The 17,410-nt window shown below is 35.6% G+C and overlaps 3 protein-coding genes across 4 annotated transcripts; 1 reads left to right on the top strand and 2 right to left on the bottom strand.

The window, feature by feature from the left end:
* Positions 1–800: 800 nt before the first annotated feature.
* On the bottom strand, positions 801–3,498 carry LOC121247012 (syntaxin-112). The gene is made up of 3 exons (XM_041145344.1): positions 2,614–3,498; positions 2,102–2,174; positions 801–1,995 (listed from the first exon to the last, which is right to left on the bottom strand). The coding sequence occupies exon 3, from the start codon at positions 1,968–1,970 to the stop codon at positions 1,074–1,076; it is 897 nt and encodes a 298-aa protein (XP_041001278.1). The 5' UTR covers positions 1,971–1,995; positions 2,102–2,174; positions 2,614–3,498; the 3' UTR covers positions 801–1,073.
* A 547-nt stretch (positions 3,499–4,045) lies between these two features.
* Positions 4,046–8,215, bottom strand: LOC121247010 (transmembrane protein 53). 2 transcript variants are annotated; one of them, XM_041145342.1, is made up of 4 exons: positions 7,334–8,215; positions 7,090–7,192; positions 4,802–5,010; positions 4,046–4,472 (listed from the first exon to the last, which is right to left on the bottom strand). In XM_041145342.1, the coding sequence occupies exons 1-4, from the start codon at positions 7,903–7,905 to the stop codon at positions 4,205–4,207; spliced, it is 1,152 nt and encodes a 383-aa protein (XP_041001276.1). In that variant the 5' UTR covers positions 7,906–8,215; the 3' UTR covers positions 4,046–4,204. The 2 variants fall into 2 exon arrangements, with proteins under 2 accessions (XP_041001276.1, XP_041001275.1); XM_041145341.1 differs by having other exon boundaries at positions 7,292–8,196.
* A 2,766-nt stretch (positions 8,216–10,981) lies between these two features.
* On the top strand, positions 10,982–17,132 carry LOC121245773. Its single transcript, XM_041143632.1, is given in 12 exon segments — positions 10,982–12,816; positions 13,160–13,270; positions 13,376–13,408; positions 14,026–14,158; positions 14,161–14,202; positions 14,301–14,482; positions 14,772–14,908; positions 14,987–15,082; positions 15,819–15,888; positions 15,972–16,046; positions 16,530–16,575; positions 16,839–17,132. Coding segments are annotated over 12 exon segments (2,367 nt in total). The 5' UTR covers positions 10,982–11,436; the 3' UTR covers positions 16,901–17,132.
* Positions 17,133–17,410: the final 278 nt, after the last annotated feature.

Below are 17,410 nucleotides of genomic sequence, written 5' to 3' on the forward strand. Positions count from 1 at the left end.
TAATGCCGACTGATGCGGCGTATTTTGAGTAGCTTCATAAGCCAACCACTCAAATAAAAACAACTTAAAATGTGATGCGAATTGGTATATTTGAGTATGATAAAATTCAGAATGAAAGAACATTTCTCGCACTTCTAAAATCTTAAACCGGAGCTCATTAGAAAGCTACTCAATGTCAAGGGTTATCAGGCATATGAAGGCACTGACCAAACAAGCGAATCTACTAAAAACATCTTTAATCCAATCAGCTATTTTCATCTGATCCGTTAGATCTATTTTATAATAAAAGTAACTTTACAATCTAGCAAATCACATCAAACCATGTCAGTTTGTGGAATTGTTTTTGTGGACTACTTTGTGGCTAGAGTATTTCTCTTTGTATTGACAAACTTGCCCGTTGAGATTTTCCAACGAGAACTGCTACAGACATAAAGAGATTACACAAAAGAAGACCCACAAACTGATGCGACTTCATGTGATGCGTTAGATCTACTTTATATTAAAGTAACTTTACAATCTGACATACTACATCAATCCATACCAGTTTGTGAATTTATTTTTGTGTAATCGTTTTATAGCTAAAGTATTTCTCTTTTCCAGCAGTCAAAAAGAAACTGAATCAAACGGATGATACTACCAGACTCAACTGATTGATTCCCCTAATTTTAATTTCTTGTTTCCTTTTTCCCCTTTAAAACCCCATAACAGCAGTTGATTCAGCCTTTTTTAGCGATCATGTTGAATTTAGCAAATATAGTAGAGAACGAAAACATCTGATAAAAAGAAGAGGAACACTTCACTTTAATCAATTCAATTTAGAAAATCTATTTCTCATTAAATCTTGCCACCAGTTAAGCGAACACAACAGCATATCAGACAGGAATCATTCTACCAAAATGGTAAAATGATATCTAACAAGGCAAAATCCATTAAAGCAGCAAAAAGAAAACAACCCCTCTATGAGCTCAGAACAGCTCAATTAGAGATTAATTTAAACAGAAAACCCCCTCACTTGGGCGTCAGAAACCATGAGCTGCTTTGCAGTCTACAAATGATTTTCTGACCTTTTCCCTTCAAGAAGCTAGCATAGAAATGATGCACACCAACAGTATAATCAGCAGCACAGCACAAACCCAGCAAGCCCATTTCTTGTTCTTCTTCTTCATTTGATTGGCATAGTAAAGACTGTTAGTTCCACCATTGATAAAGCTACCCACATTGGCCAAGTTCTCTTCGATATCATCAATCTTTTCACCTTGTGTCTCAACTAGAACAGCCATGTCAAGGAAGACCTGATGAAGCTTGTTCAAGCTCCTCTGAATATCCATCACAGCCTCATGCCTCTCTTTACTCCTCAAATTCGTCTCAGTTTTCCCTTCAAATAGTTGAACTTTCACAGCCCCTGAAACCATCTTTTCAATAACCTCCTCGCTTGGTAGTTCGCCGGTTGCAGTATAGTACCTCCTCTTGAGATCTTCCTTATGATCTGAAAGAATATTTTCTCTCAAGGATTGGAAATCATTCATCATTTCCTTAAGTTTGACTCTCAAACCATTTGTTACAGATATCCTTGTCCTATCGACAGGACTTCCCTCTTTATATGCTTCTGAGACCGTGCGATTGGTCACATTGGATCGATCAAGCGCTTCTAGCCTTGCCTTGACAATCATGGCTTTTCGGAGAACTGCAACCATGTCTGAGTCCATTCGATCTCTTAGCCCTCGAAGAACTTTAGCACTGTGGGTTGACTTTGTCTCTTCATTCAAGTGTTGAAGATCAAACAAGAGATTGGTTATCTCTTCCATTTCACCCTTAATTACTCCAACTTCTTGAAAGAACTGAGAGAGGTTCTGTTCCTCAGTGTGGTTGAGTTGGCCTGCTTCAATATCAAGATCTGCTTCAAGGTCCTTCTGGGCCTGTTTCTTCAGTTCCACATAACTTAAGAACGATTGTGTCATAAGATCATTCATCCTTGAAAGAATTTGCAGTACCCACCTGCCAAAATGTCAACAAAATCCATTACTGTATGAAATGCATTCAGAGGTTAAAAAAAAATTTAAAAAACGGAGTGGATTTTGAAAGAGAAATGCACGAACTTTACCCTTGAAAGATTGAAGTTTTGGAGGGACCTCTAAGGATCCACTGTTTCCCTTTGAATTACTGCTCCAAGAGAACTAAATCAAACAGGTAAAAAACATGAAATTTGGGACGTAAACGAGAAAAACATCTAGAAAACTACACATTAAGGCCACTAGAAAATATCAGACACTATGGACAAAATGGGAAACCGTTCTTTCACGAACGGCTCTGGCAAGAATGAAAAAGAAACTACTCCATGAATGACTTGCTCAAATCTTCGGTAATTCAAAGTTCAATTACTAAAGGAAAACCATCAAGTAAGAAACCAAGAAGGAAAAACGATTGTCGTGACCTAAAAAAACCATGGAAATCCAACGAGTTCAAGACAGGGTTATACAAAAGTAGAATGAAAAACCCTGTAAATTACCGATCGAATCAACGGCATTACGGAATCCAAAGAATTCCTAAAACTTCTAAAGCCTACGAAAACCAAGAAGGAAAAGAAAGAAACTCAAAAGTGGGTTTCAGTAAAACCTTGGAGAAATCAAAGGCCTTATCTTGCTCTGAGAAAGCTTGTTGAGTTCCGAAGTTCTTCCTTCTCCCTCCGGGTTTCTATAACACGACGGAGTTAGGGGTATAGAAGAAGAAGAAACTCTTCAAATGGGGCTTTAGAGAGTGGGAGGAATTGCGATCATTCAGTTTTCCTTGCAGTTATATGTAACTGTCTCGGTGTGGGTGTTTAAAATTCAAAATTCCGTTGAGAATAGAAATAGCCGTTGATTTGCGAGGAGGCACTGTTGACATCTGTCCAAATATAAGTCGGTTACGCTCTGGACACCTTAGACACGACAGCGTTTCATATTTTAGTAGTATATAAATGTGTTGATTAAACAAAAATTCTTCTCATCAGCCACTATTCACCACCCCATACCCTATAAAAAATACTCTCATACTATATGAAAAACACTCACACACCCTATGAAAAAGTTATAGATGTTGAGTGTGAGAATGAATAGTGACTGATATATAGTAAATCTCATGATTAAAACAATTGTAATTTATCGATAAGTTTTTGACTTTACCTAGAAAAATGATCAAAACATACGTATTGGACCTTCAAACTGAAAAAACAAGATGGCACTTTACATACATCCTCTAAGATAGATGAAAAATAACTCAAGCCACACAATCTTGACGACTGAATTTTAAGAGAACACAAAGTATCAGTTAATAATAATTTGAGAGTTTAATGTGTCAATTTTGATAGTTTGATACATAAAATGTAAACTCTTAATAGTTTGGAAATAGAAAATGTATTTATCCCATAAAAAATTATTCGGAAAAGATTTTCAGAAGTTCATGTTGAGTAAACTCTAAATATTGGCTTATTTAATAATTAACTTCTCAAATCAGGCTCATTTGGATTAAAAAACTATCTCAACTCATCCCATCTCATCATTACAATTTTTTTCAAATTTCTATACAAAATACAATAAACAATTTAACTTTTTCAAATCTCAAAATAATAATAATATTAAAAAATAATATTCTAACAATATTTTATCTAACTTTTAACTTTTATCTAAAACCATCTCATCTCATCTCATCTCACTATCACGGGAGCTATAAATTGGTCTCTTAAGTGTTATTGAGCATATAGATTGGAGAAGTGTATGTTCTCTTCAAGTCTCAAATTCCCACAAATCTGAGCTAATGCCCACATCCAGCACTAATTTATGTTAACTTATAACATGGTTCACCCAAATAATCCAATCTCGTACTCTCTGTCACCTTTCAAAATGTAATATGTTGGTCAAATATACTGCAAGTTTAGTGGAATTATATGTTTTGACATGAACTATAGAAACTGCACAATGCTTCTACAAGTAGACTCGGCTTAGTAAATGAGCATAAGATTTTGTTTAGACTCGATTCGTTCAATAAATAAGGCGAACTTGAGTCGATATTTTGCTTGTCAAATTTTATCTATTCCTTGTAAGTTCAGCTCGTTTAAGCAAACTAATGTTGCAAACAATACATGAAGAGGTAGCATGACAATTGTTTTTTTGTATGGGTATGAAGAAACATGACAATTGTATGGGGGGATAATCTGCAGTTGCAGGACTTACAACTGCTCAACTTTAGCAAAACACTCGTTCAGGAGGAAATCATGAAGCTCTGATGAATATATGTTGGGGAAACTCCTATAATGGTCAACATGCGGGGAAGATCCAAAGTTGAAAGACCTTACTTTTCTCCCCATCCTTCTCTGTTCCTCAATAAAGAACTCTACAGACTGAAATGGAACCACTTTGTCGGCTGTACTATAGAGGTAAAGCTGAGGGAAATAAGACTGGGTTTTTGAGATGTTGGAAACAATCCTTTTTAACCTCCTGCAAAACAAAACAAGCATTAATTGCAATCAAAATTCTGGCCATTTTACTAAGCAACCTTAAGTCACACACTTGCTGATGTGGGTCTTTATTTTTTATCTTTTTATTTTTTTTTTCCCTCAGCATGTGTGTGGTGTAGGGTGTAGGGCTGCTAAGTAGAATTTTTCTTTTATCTAAAACAGCCAGCTACTTTTCATCTAGGAACAGGAAGATATGCAGTCGTTCGATAATCAATATGACAGCAAAGTTACAACAACTGCAAGATATTTGCAGAGCATTTAGAAAAAGAATATGGTAGCAGTGTTAAAACATGATAACAACACACTTACAGTTCCACGTCAGGCAGTTTTAGAACCACCGAGAAAAACTTCTCTAACGCAGATAGAAGTACTGTTTCAATTAGTGGAGGTTTATTTTCTTGCATCTTTGGCATGTTCATTTCGCTGTTGAATTCATTCAATTCTCCACTGTCAACTACAGGGTATGCTGCAGAGCTGCGTTTCTTCAGTATAGCGGTCGCGAATCCTGCTGCCCACACCTGTCAAGGTTAAGACAAGTTATTATCTAATATCCTTATACTTGATTAAAATGAAGTGTGGATAGCATCCTCAAAGAAAAAACTAATTAATAAGGATGAATTTGAAAGGTAAGAGACTCAAATCAATGTAACCGCCAAGGTATTCAAAAGTGTTACCATGGTGATTTTCCACCATGAGTGAGGGTTTATTGATAAGACTATGAGGTTCCGTCCTCTTTTAATTAAAAAAAGAAAAAGAGTCTACAATCAAAATGATGTAACAAAGGACTGAAAATTTATCTTCACTCAGAGCTGGCAATCGTGGTTGAAGAAGATAAACAACAGAGGTTTCTAGTAACTGAAAGTAAAAGGTTTAAGAGGAAAGGACAGGTAATGGATATAAGAGACAAACAAACTCATTGGTGGCCCTACTCTTGGTTTCCAGTATGAAAAATCATTCTCCAAGTCCTGGAATAGAAGTAAGACTCTATCCCCATTCAAAACTTGTCAGAAATCAGAATCCTGAAGCCAGTGAGCCAAAATGGCAATTTGATGATATTAGACCCTTGATCTAGGTTGAAACATTTAGTAACAAAAGAGATGGACACTTCACTTTTTAATTTAATCATCCCACCCCATGATCACAAATGCAGTTGCTGTGCATTAAAGCTGATATTGATATTTTCTTAAATAATTATTCACAGATGCAACTCTAGTAAAACCACACAGCAGGGTTACGATGTTGAAACAAATCAGGCAAGGTCAATAATGATTCAGTAGAATCTACTTAGGTCACTTCATCGCTATTTAAAAATCTTAGTTTCCAAGTGCCAGAAAACAAAACTTCAGTTCTTGCTTTTGAAGTGTTGCAGCTCACTGCATTCTGTTAGATTCATGGGACTTGGGAGATTTACCTGGGAAGAAAATGCTTCAGAGACGAGAATCACATTCCAAGAAGATAAGAATTACAGATGAGTGTCAAAGACAAAGTAAGTGGCCAAGGGATACCGCCAAGTAAGAGTTAGATGTAAATTGAACACTTTCAAGGCAAAGCACAGAAGTCCCAAGCCCACTAGATACATTACCGGTTTGCTTGAAGATCCGATTTTCGTCTTTTCTTCTTTTTCTCTTTTTGTTAGAATTAATAAATTTCTTTCCTATGTCAATGATGGCACAATCAATATGAATCAATGAAAGGGGGAAGAAAAACCAGTATATGCATTGCTATGCCACTTAGCTGCTTTGACAACCCAGTTATGGACATTAAAAACTCAGGTAGAAATAACATATAATTGATGGCACTTATAACCATAATTGAACTAGTTCAGTAGTAACTCCAGTTGCGATTGTTAGCAACAAAGTATCACTGAACTACCTGGGACAGCCTCACAAGACAGATGTAGCAGCCCAAGTGCTCAGTCCACTTTTCACACATTCAGACTCCTACCAAACTGTGAGAGAGGGGAGGGGGGGAGGGGGGGAGGGGGGGGGGGGGGGGGGGGGGGGGGGGAGAGAGAGAGAGAGAGAGAGAGAGAATTATATCATATATGCCAGGAGGTTAGGTACGGAATAGGGGTTACCCACAGGAAAAGGATGCCTAAAACTCAACAGAACTTAACAATCAATAAAAATTAAAAAAAAAAAAAATACTTAACAGAACTTAAAAGCAGCTAAAAACATTACTGATTTCCTTGTACATGTTTTCATTTTCCTATACTTGCTAAAAAAATTGGTATGCCACTCTGACCTGTTCAATGACCATTAATTCATTTTAGCTACTTTATTGTTTATATACTCTAAGGTATGAGGTGAGTTGGGTTTATCAGGTTAGATTTGAAGGTGATACTTTACTCGACTGAAGTTCAGTCCTTTAACATCATCTATATTTTGTCATTAGATAATTAACCGGAAAAAAAAAAAAAAAAAAAAAAAAAAACCACAATTGCATACACATAGACAGTTTTCATCTCAGACGTACATAACCAATGCTATGAAACATATAAAGATCCATGGGCTATCAATGAAAAGATACTAATGCACCCACAGAGTTGGCAAACATATTTTTACTTCGAATGGTTTCAACCGGGACGAAATAAAAACCTGAGGATTAAACTGGTCTCCTCCTCCCGAATCAACAATGCAGCCTTTGATCTTATCCATCAAGTCCTTTCTACCCTGGAAAGCATTAAGAATGGCGCCATAGCTGCAACATGAAAACAATTATGAAAATCGCCAAAACAGCCCACAAACAAGTATATCCAAATGTGTAAAGCAAAAAACCATGAGAGTTTGACTAATCAACCTAAGCCAACCCGTGTTGCTAAAAGTGTGAAAAACCAAGCACCGTTCTCTACCGTCCTCCTCCCTCTCCGATACCCACGAAACGAGCTCGTCTGCTAACGCCGACATACGCTGCTCGAGCCTTTGGCCCAAATCAAAGCACAGCAGCTCTCTCACTTCAACCACGAAAGTCACCGCGTGAAGGCCCCTGGAGTTGTACCACTCAACGTATCTCTTCAGGTGCTTGGTCTTGGCCCCGAGCCAACCCAACAACACCACCGTCACGACGCGCTCTTTATCACCCAAAACCCCCGCATTACTCCCATTCACAATAGAATTCCCCGGAGAACGGCTCCAGATGGAAATTTCGCCATTTGAACGGGACAGGGATTGGCTAAAACTATCTGTCGGAATTGGTGAGGTAAAGGGCTGGGAGAAGGAAAGAAACGAGAAGGGATTCGGATTGGCAGGGACGGCCGAAAATGAAGAGTGAGCGTGTGAAAGAGAGAACCGGGGTCTTATCTCTCTACGAGTGACGGAAGAGACTACGAGCGAGGGTAGTCGGTGTCCGGTTCTGGCGAAGACTTGGCGACTGAGAATGGAATGACCGCAGAATAACTTCATCGGAGCTTCCATCGCCGGAACCTTGAAAATTCGAAGTAGATATAAGTAGAAACCAAACAGGCCGAACAGCCGTGACCTAATTCGGTGCTATGGGGTTGTGATATGGAACTTGAATGCAGGAGCAATGGTACAAGCATATAACCACCATTTTCGTACGGAAAAGGGATACCGTTAGCGCCAGGCTGAGAGCACACGGCACGCCATTCTCAGTGATTTCGGAGAATTCCCCGCTATTCAAACCCACTTCTTTTCCGGTAGCACTGACCCAAAAAGTCTGGTTTTCATGGCTACCTACTGATCAACAATCTTATGTTTTGATCAAGAAACACATCATTTTAATTCAATGAATACTGATAAACGAATGGATAGAATTGTTAAAGAGAGAAACTTGCGATTCCAATAACTTTGATAAAAAAAAAATTTCATATTTATTCAGTTTCTTAAAAAAAATTATTTTTTTATAACACAAAAAAATATATATATTTATAAAGAATTACATAAAAATAATCTTACAAACTAACGTAATTTTATCTAATTTATTAAATTTATTTTATAATAAAAATAATTTTATAATCTAACGTATCATATCAAATCATATTAATTTACATGATTATTTTTATGTAATCTCTTTATGATTAAAATATTTTACTTTTTAAAAAAATATACATACTTCTAAAAATTGTTAGAAAGGTTTAACTAATTAGGTTTTTTTTTTTTTTTTTTTGAGAAAGTTTTAACTGCTGTAACGATTCTTTTTTTAAATTGCAACGTTTGGGTTAAAGCATTAATATAGATTTTTATTTGATTTGCATGCCGTTCCAAATTTTCTAACATTAATATATTTTGTAATTATGGATTGAAAGTCGTTTGTAATAAATTTGATTAATTTAGTACTTTACGTATTCGTTCAGTAGGCATGCATTGCATTTATGGCTATTGGGGTTCTAGTTTTCTAGCTATGACTTCAAATTTTGTATATAATTTAAAGCATTTTCATCCGATGTTCTATAACTTTTTTTTTTATCAAAACCTTCTTCCATCCGGATTCTTATTTTAAGAAAAATATTTAGGAGATGAATAGTAACTATTCATCCTCTAAATCACTTTTATCAATATTTTATTCATTTCAATTAAATTAATTATTATTTCAATCATCTACACTTTCTCTCATAATCTTATTTGTTATAGTTTTAAATAATAATTTTAAAAATAATTTAAATAACTACGAAAATATAAAAAAATAATAATTTTAAAAATACTAAAAATAATTTAAGTTCTTATTTAAAATATTCACTAGAGTAATAATTTAAAATATAAGAAAAAATATTGAGTAGTTAAATTTGAAAATAAAAGTGAGAGAAAAAAGTAATAAAAAAATAGCTCTGGCTTTAAGAAACTCATCATTGTAGTATCTTCAACAGTATCACTACTCTTTTTAAGATTTAGAGTATTTTGAACTTAGGGTTGAGTTGAGATTATCTCAGTATTTTTTATTATTATTTATAAATTTTAACTTATAAATATTATTACTATTTACAAATCATTTCAATTATTTCTTCTTCCAATCTAAACGATGTTAGCCGTTTCAGATTAATATCTCGTGCATTAATTTATGTAGAGTTTAATTCTTCGGTTGCTTCTTGAATAAATGTGGCGTTACACAGTGTAATTATTAGCAAGTTTTACAAGCCTATAAATAGGTGCTTTGGCTCAGTCAGACGGGTGCATAAATAGAATTCATACTAATTCATTTGATAGTTTTTGTTTGATATTCGAGAGATTCTAAGAGGTGTTTCTTTTTGTGGTGTTTTGGACAAAACTACTTACTCAGAATTGGTTAGAGTCATATGCGATGAACTCTAGAATTATTGTATCTTAGAGAAGACAAGTCAAGAGAAGGTATATTATACCGGTATTTAAACATTGTCTATTACATAGGACTTAAATCTCTTTAAAGAGAACAAATTTTCGTACCTCAATCCAACCGGTTTTTTTTTTTTTTTTGTTATTTCATTTTATTGTAATTTCTTTTGTTATTGTGATTTTTCACCGACACAAACTATATCTTTTTTGTAGTAATAAAAACGAGGGTGATGTCGTGAGTTCTAACTCTATGGAGAAATATTCTCTTTGTAAAAATAAAAAATATATGTAGAGGTCATGGATCTTGACGCTTGGATACAAAAATAAGAGAAATGTGCGTCTGTATTATGTTAGTATGAGATTGTAAATGTCATTTGACACATTAAAAAAACAATACAAAACAAAATTTGACAAATTAAAAAAAAAAAAACAAAACAAAATTTGACAAATTAAAAAAAAAACAAAACAAAATTTGACAAATTTAATATCTAATAATCTCATGATTGTTATATCTGTAATGAAGTGCGAATTAAAACAGATTATCAGTCTGGATTTTTAAGTAAGTGTAATAATTTGTATAAATCTCAAATAGACAAGTCTCATATAAGCTCTTATAAAAAAATAAATCACGCCTTAAAAGAATATAAAAGAAAAAACTATTCTTTGTCTATTTAAGACTTATACGTCGCATTACTCTTTAAGGAATTGAGAGAGGGAAACAAAGAGGGGGGGAGGGACCATACATTTTCACTTTTAGAACAACACAAATCACACAATTAAATCGCCAACTATTTTCCTAATCTTATTCCAACCTATACAATACGTTCTTCACTCTAGAATTCTTATGAGTTAAAATTTTTTTTTCATCAGTCACTATTTAATACTCCACACCTCACACCTTATAAAAAAATTATAAATATGAATTGTGAGAGTGAATAATGGTTGATGCATAGTATTCATTTTATGAGTTTTATTGTTTGCAATCCAATTCAATTATATATAGTTGTTAAGACAAATGAGAAAGAAGATGTAGTTCATAGCTCATGTCGTAATTATATTTTTCTTTGAACCTTAAATTTTTGGACAAAAACATTTAAGATTTTTGTACAGAACTCATTGCAGCATGTGGTTCCAAAAAGACACAAACCGAAGCAAGAAAACCGTTACCTTTGATGCCGTTTTTGTGAACTTCCATCCGACATAATGCAAACTGTTTAATAAGAGAAAAGAGTATAACGATACAGCCGCCATAGCACCCTCTTATGCCATATATTTAACAAAATTTCTGTCCTATAGCCTAAGAGACGAAGTATATGACAAAGCATCCTCGATGGCGAGCATGGAAATTTCAGGAAAGACAAGACAACATGTTTTTGCAGTTGTAAATACCCTGGAGACGAGCGTTACCCGCTTAAAACCAATCATCTTCATTGTCATCACCGATGTCTCATCTTTGTAACCATCGTATTCTTAAATTTAAGCATATGATCCGAAATGGGTGCTTTCAATTCCAATCTCTTTGGATACCCTCTTCCGGCTTTTCCTCGATCTTTTCTCTTATCTCTTACGATTATTTGCTTCACCATCGCACAGACTTCTTGGTGTCCTTGTGAATCAAACACTTAACAAAGTGTTTGATTCCAAACTCGAGATAGCCGACTGAGTTTTGGTGTTCTGGGAATGGAGGATTCGCAGTGGTATCGCAGGGCTGCCCAGCCAAGTTCTTCAGCTGCGTCGAAGCAGAGGCGGAGTGGGTACGAACCTTCTGATACGGAGACAGACTGGCTTGAAAGTCCATGGCGTGAAACCAGTCATAATAATGGAGATTTGGACTCTGACCAAGGGCCCAAAATCGTGATGCCAAGAAACACCAGCCCACTGAGATTCAGCAGGAGGCATCATTCATCGAGATTTGAACATGAAGTCTCATCTCCTCCTGCAAAGGTTACTACTTCAGTGGCCAGCCCGGCTCAGAGGAGACGCAGCAGCAGCAAGTCACCGTACAAGCCAGTACGGATAGACGATGGTGCTGGTGCTGCTCTTTCACCCCCAATGGGTTTTGAATATAAAAGAAATATTAGTCCCATGTCAAGACCAGAGCGCGAAAGCCATGTTTCTCCCTATAAACCAAGGTTAGATGAGCGCAAACTGGATAGGAATGATTTTGCAGGGTCGACTAGAAAGCAAAATCACAGAACTGTGAGTAGAGATGGAAATGGAGCTCATCCAGTACAGCTTCTTGAAGTTGATAGAGTGGTAGGTGAGAAAACAAACTACAGGCGTAGATCAGCGACTGCTCCAAGACTGAGGAAAAACGATTATGGTAATATGCTGCAGAGAGAAGAGAGTGCCCCCTCGCCATTGCCCAACATGGTTCGTAAACATAAGGAAGCTGTGAATCATGTAAAAACACCTTCAATAGGTGAACTCAATGAAATGATTGCCAAGGCAAAGCTTTCTGTTGGTCTTCAAGATAATGCACCTGTACTTGAGAGCATTGAATCCATTTCACCAGGTGATATCTTCTTTTCCAGGGATCACACAGCACTGGCGCTGCAGAAGAATGTTCTGCCCAAAAATAATGGTTCTGAGAGCCATTTCGCCCCGAAGCCTAGAATGATTTCCTCAAGAGATGCTGCTACTCACCAACTATTTAAAGTAAATGATACTTTTGATCTTAACCCCGGGAATACTCCATCCCGAACTGGTTTTTCGCAAACAACTATTTCCTCTAGCTCTGCTATGAGTGGGAAAAATAGCGGTAAACTTAGCAACAAGAGTAGTAAGATGAGTGATACTAGTGGGAGAACCACTGAGAGCATGAGAAAATTCACAGCCAATAGGAGGAAGAGTCAATCAAGGCTATGGTTGGCTTGCATGAGAAAGGGCCCTTGCAGAACATCAAAATCACCTGAACATCGACCAGTTGATGAAACTATGTTTATTGAGAAGGCATTTGTGGTTGAAAACCTTAGACACTTTTGGGCGGATAAACATCAGCCTGGTTCATTGAATGGATTCACTTGCCACAAACAAGAGGCTCAACTTCTTAAGCAAATTGTAAGTAATTGCATAATGGAAAACTCTTTACTACTGTAATATCTGTCTCATCGCAATGGTTATGGGTAGAAAGAAAAAGTATATTTGTAGGCCATTGTAGAGGACACTCCCTCCACACTGTTTACAAGACAAAATTGAATTGTAAGAGAAGTTACAGATTAAATCCTGTCATGTCAACGGTATGGAGTGGGTGTCTTCCACGCTAGCTTGCATATAGGACTCTTCTACAAATTCCATCTGGTTTCACTGGCAAGCTGCTATGATTACAATCTTATTCATCTTTGTCGGTATCTTATGTCATTGTCCATTTACATGCACAACTCATACTATGTTGAATTCCTAGGTGTCCCATGATGTCTGTCCCCACATTTTGCTCAAGGGACCATCTGGTTCAGGGAAGAAAGCACTAACAATGGCTCTTCTACGTGAAATATATGGTGATGATTGTTGGAATGTATGTTCCTAGTCATGAAATTCAGGAAAACTTTTTCTTAGTTTTTTTTTGTTCTTATACATTATTTATGGATGCCTAAGCTTGCATTATCTAAATCATACGCAGATATCGCATGATCTCAGATGTTTCCAGATTCAGGTATGCTCTACTCTAATAGATATTGACTGGGAGTAGCAATTGAACTTAATTATGTTTTTAAACTAAAGGGATATTTCCAATCTGCTGTGACCTTATATGGTCGCCTGATAAAATTCAAACCCACTAGCTCTATAAATACTTGACTGAGATGTGCTGAATCCAACTAGCTATTGTCACAAACATATTTGCATGACTCTTGTTTTCAAAAGCCTCATCAGATTTTAGATTTTTCATTAAATTTGGGAGATTTAAAACTACAAAATATGCATCGATGGAGTTACATGTAACGAAAATTTTTCATCTTTCAAAGTACTTGAATTCTTCTGTTATGTTTTGAGTCTTCATAGTACTAAGATAAGAGTAATGATATGGAGTTTGTAAGATTTTTTTGTAAACTTTGTGTCAAGTTTTTAGCATTTTTCACTAAGACAACAATTTTTATATTAGTGTTAAAAAGCTAATTATGACAAAAAAAAAAAATGCATTGATCTTGCCCTGAATAAAGGTTGATTTTAAAGTTCAGGCAGCTACAAATAAGTTGATATTGATAATCAGTTAGTAGTTATAAAGGTTTACCTCTCAAACAAGTGTTTGGAGTTCATGTTCTATACTGACAGGAAAGAAGGCCAATGCAAGTAGTCGTTCCATTAACATTCAGCACTTACCATGTGGAGCTCAATGTAAACTTGGAAGCAAATGCTAAATATGCATTAATAGGACTAGTCAAGGAAATAAGCAGTCAATATGCAGTCCCCCTGAAGTCAGCAATGTCAATTTCAGGCCAGAATATAAAGGTCAATATTTCTAAATGTCTGCACAATTTCTCTTGATAGTATAACTAACTAACACACTCTTAGATTTTTTTTTTCACATGGTTTCTTGTTGTTTTCAGTGATAGTCCTATATGAGGTTGACAAAGCAGAGCAGAGCACTCAGCATTTGATGAAGTGGATCATGGACTGTTACACAGAGTCTTGCAAACTCATTCTCTGCTGTGAAGATGATGCAGACATCCTTGAATCTGTGAAAACCCGCTGCAAAGTTATGAAGGTTGATGCCCCTGTTACTCATGAAGTAAGTTTCAGATTGATTTCTTATCTCAACTGTATATTGATAGTTATAGGACAAGGAAAATTACATTTTGCACCCTCAAACTACCAAGGTTTTACACTTTAACACTCCAAAGTCCAAACTATACACTTCGCACAGAAATAGCAATTTTGATAATTTTGATTGCAAAGGGCAAAACCTTTATTAGTTTGAGCGTACAAAGTGTGTTTATCCCTATAAAATATTAGAACGTTTTATTCTTCCTAGCTTCTGACTTCTCTCCTAAACTCCATTCAAACCTCCAACTTCCCAGATCATAGAGGTTCTAATGCAGATAGCAAGAAAGGAGGACTTTGATCTACCTACGACCTTTGCCACTAAGATTGCTACTAAATCAAAGCAGAACCTGAGAAAAGCAATCATGGCTTTGGAAGCATGCAAAGCACACAAGTTAGTTCTTGAAGAGAAAAAAAAATTAATTTCCAACAATGTAACTATATTTACAATTAGGTTGCTATGCCTGTGCAGTTACCCTTTCGATGATGACCAACCAGTTCCAATTGGATGGGAAGAAGTCCTAGACGAACTTGCTGCAGATATCCTAGCTGATCCATCGCCTACAAGGTGAGTTTTTCTATTTTTTTTATTTTTTAATTCTTTAACGAGAGATACAGATCACACAACATGTAGACTTCATATGACCAACATTTAGGCTGCGTTTGGATGTTGAGCTGAGCTCAGCTGTTCTTTATGAATAGTAGTAAGTTGAGTAGTAGAAGGAGTTATGTGGGACTTATTTAAACTAAGTTTAAAATGTATTTGGATATTAAGATGAGTTTAGTACTTTTTATGAAAAGTTGAAAAAGGTTGTAGATTTTACGTGTAAGGAGGTTTTGAGTTGAGATGAGTTTAGTAATTTGAGAGTTGGGTGTTTGGATGTTAGACTTAGCTTAAAATTAGATTGAGCTCAGCTAAGTCTTGCAACCAACGCAGCCTTAATGTGCCTTAATGTCACGAGATTTACAGATTGTGTCTATCTTTCTTCGAACTACAGCATTTATACCTGATGACTAGTCTTGAAAGTTGAAAAAGTAAATGACAAAGTTCCTGTTTGAGACTTTGAGATAAGTTTGATGCAGTTTACTCAATATCCTGCAAGCTACGTACCCTCGGTCTCTAGCCCTTGAAATGAGAGATAATCCTCCTGAGGCTGCTTAAATCTGTCATCTGGGTATAAGCAGGAAGAATTTACTCCAACAATTGAATCATAGGCGTAGATCGAAATGGAGCTTTGTTATAAATCGTACTGCAACTAGCATAGTTTTAATGGCATTCCTCATTTCTGTTTTGGTTTTGTCAGGTTATCTTACATACGGGAAAAGTTTCAAAAGCTTCTTTTGGATTTTGTACACCCAAAACTCATCCTCCAGGTGATACATTCAAGATGCCTAGAGTCTAGATAAATATGTATCAATTAAGATACTGACTAAGATTTAACGTTTCCAACATGCAGAAGCTCGTGGAACAGTTCCTTAAGCGAGTAGAGACTAGTTCAAAGAGGCAACTTTATTATTGGCATGCTTATTATGTGAGTTGCTATTTCTTTTTCTTACTTTGTCTAGTTGAAAAAGGTGATAATAGCTTAGAATGGCGATGCTACTATTCATCCTTAATGCTATTATCTTTATTACACACGTTGATGTGATTCATTTTAAGTGATTTTATAAGTCAACTATTTAAATGATAATTTACTTAAAATATGACGACATGTTGATTGATATAACTGGGATGACAAGATTAATGATTTAAAATAGCATTTCCCAATCTTTTTTGTTTTTGTTTTTTTTTTTTTTATTGAGTTGGGGAGAGGGGTTTCGAATTCTAAACCTCCATTTTGGAGGCTGGGGGTTATGTCAATCAGGCCACAGGCCTTTGGCAGCATTTCCCAACTTAGAATTGAGACTCTTGTCGGTTTTCACTGGCAGCTTAGTTGCTATATAGTCATATGCTTGCTCTGTTACATTTGTGTTGTTGAGAAGGTGATTCTAACTCTCAAGTTTGTTGTTGACAGAATAAGAAACTCCCAGCAGGAACAAGTGCTATACTGAAATTAGAAGGTAATATAAAAGGCACTGTTTTATGTCATTATTTATAATGATGCATGCATATCAATCACAGGAACAATACTACTTTTTCATCTTAATCTTTTTCATATTCATTACACTGTCTGATATGATATATTTTAAGTGATTTAATAAAAAAAACCGTGTGAATGAAAAATCACTCAAAATATACTACATTTATCTGCACTTAAATACAGGTGGATGAAATAACATTATTTCTCATTTCAATTTGTGCAATTTTTTTTTTTTTTCTGCAGAATTTGTGGCCAAGTTCATCAGTATATACAGGAAGAGTTCCAGTAATCGTCAGTACATATAGTTAACACCAGACTGGTTTGTATTGTAGGTATCATTGTCATACAGCTGCAGCTGCTACTTGATACTGCAAAAAGCCAAAAAAAAAAAAAAGAATAATTACATGGCTTGTAGGGCTTTCTATGTGGGGTTGGTTGGCAATAGTTGAGATATAGACACAAAAACTGCTGCTCTCCAAAAGCTCAAATCCCTTTATTAAGGTTTGCTGGTGGAGAAATGAATGGCTTTTATATTTATTTGAGTTTCCACGAGCTTTTACTTTTAATAAAAGAATCATCCAAAAATGGACCTCTAAAGCCATCCATGTTCATCCTCAAATTTCTTGTATAAAAAAAAAAAAAGAAAAATTATTCTCATCAGCCATTATTCATTCCTCCACATCCAATGAAAAACATTCTCACACTTTACGAAAAACACCAATACATCCTATGAAAAAGCTGTAAGTATTAGGTGTGAGAGTGAATAGTAGCTGATGAGTATAATTGCTCAAAAAATAAATAAGTAATGGAGGTCC

The sequence above is a fragment of the Juglans microcarpa x Juglans regia genome, chromosome 1S (genome assembly GCF_004785595.1).
Source record: "Juglans microcarpa x Juglans regia isolate MS1-56 chromosome 1S, Jm3101_v1.0, whole genome shotgun sequence".
Classification (NCBI taxonomy): Eukaryota; Viridiplantae; Streptophyta; class Magnoliopsida; order Fagales; family Juglandaceae; genus Juglans; species Juglans microcarpa x Juglans regia.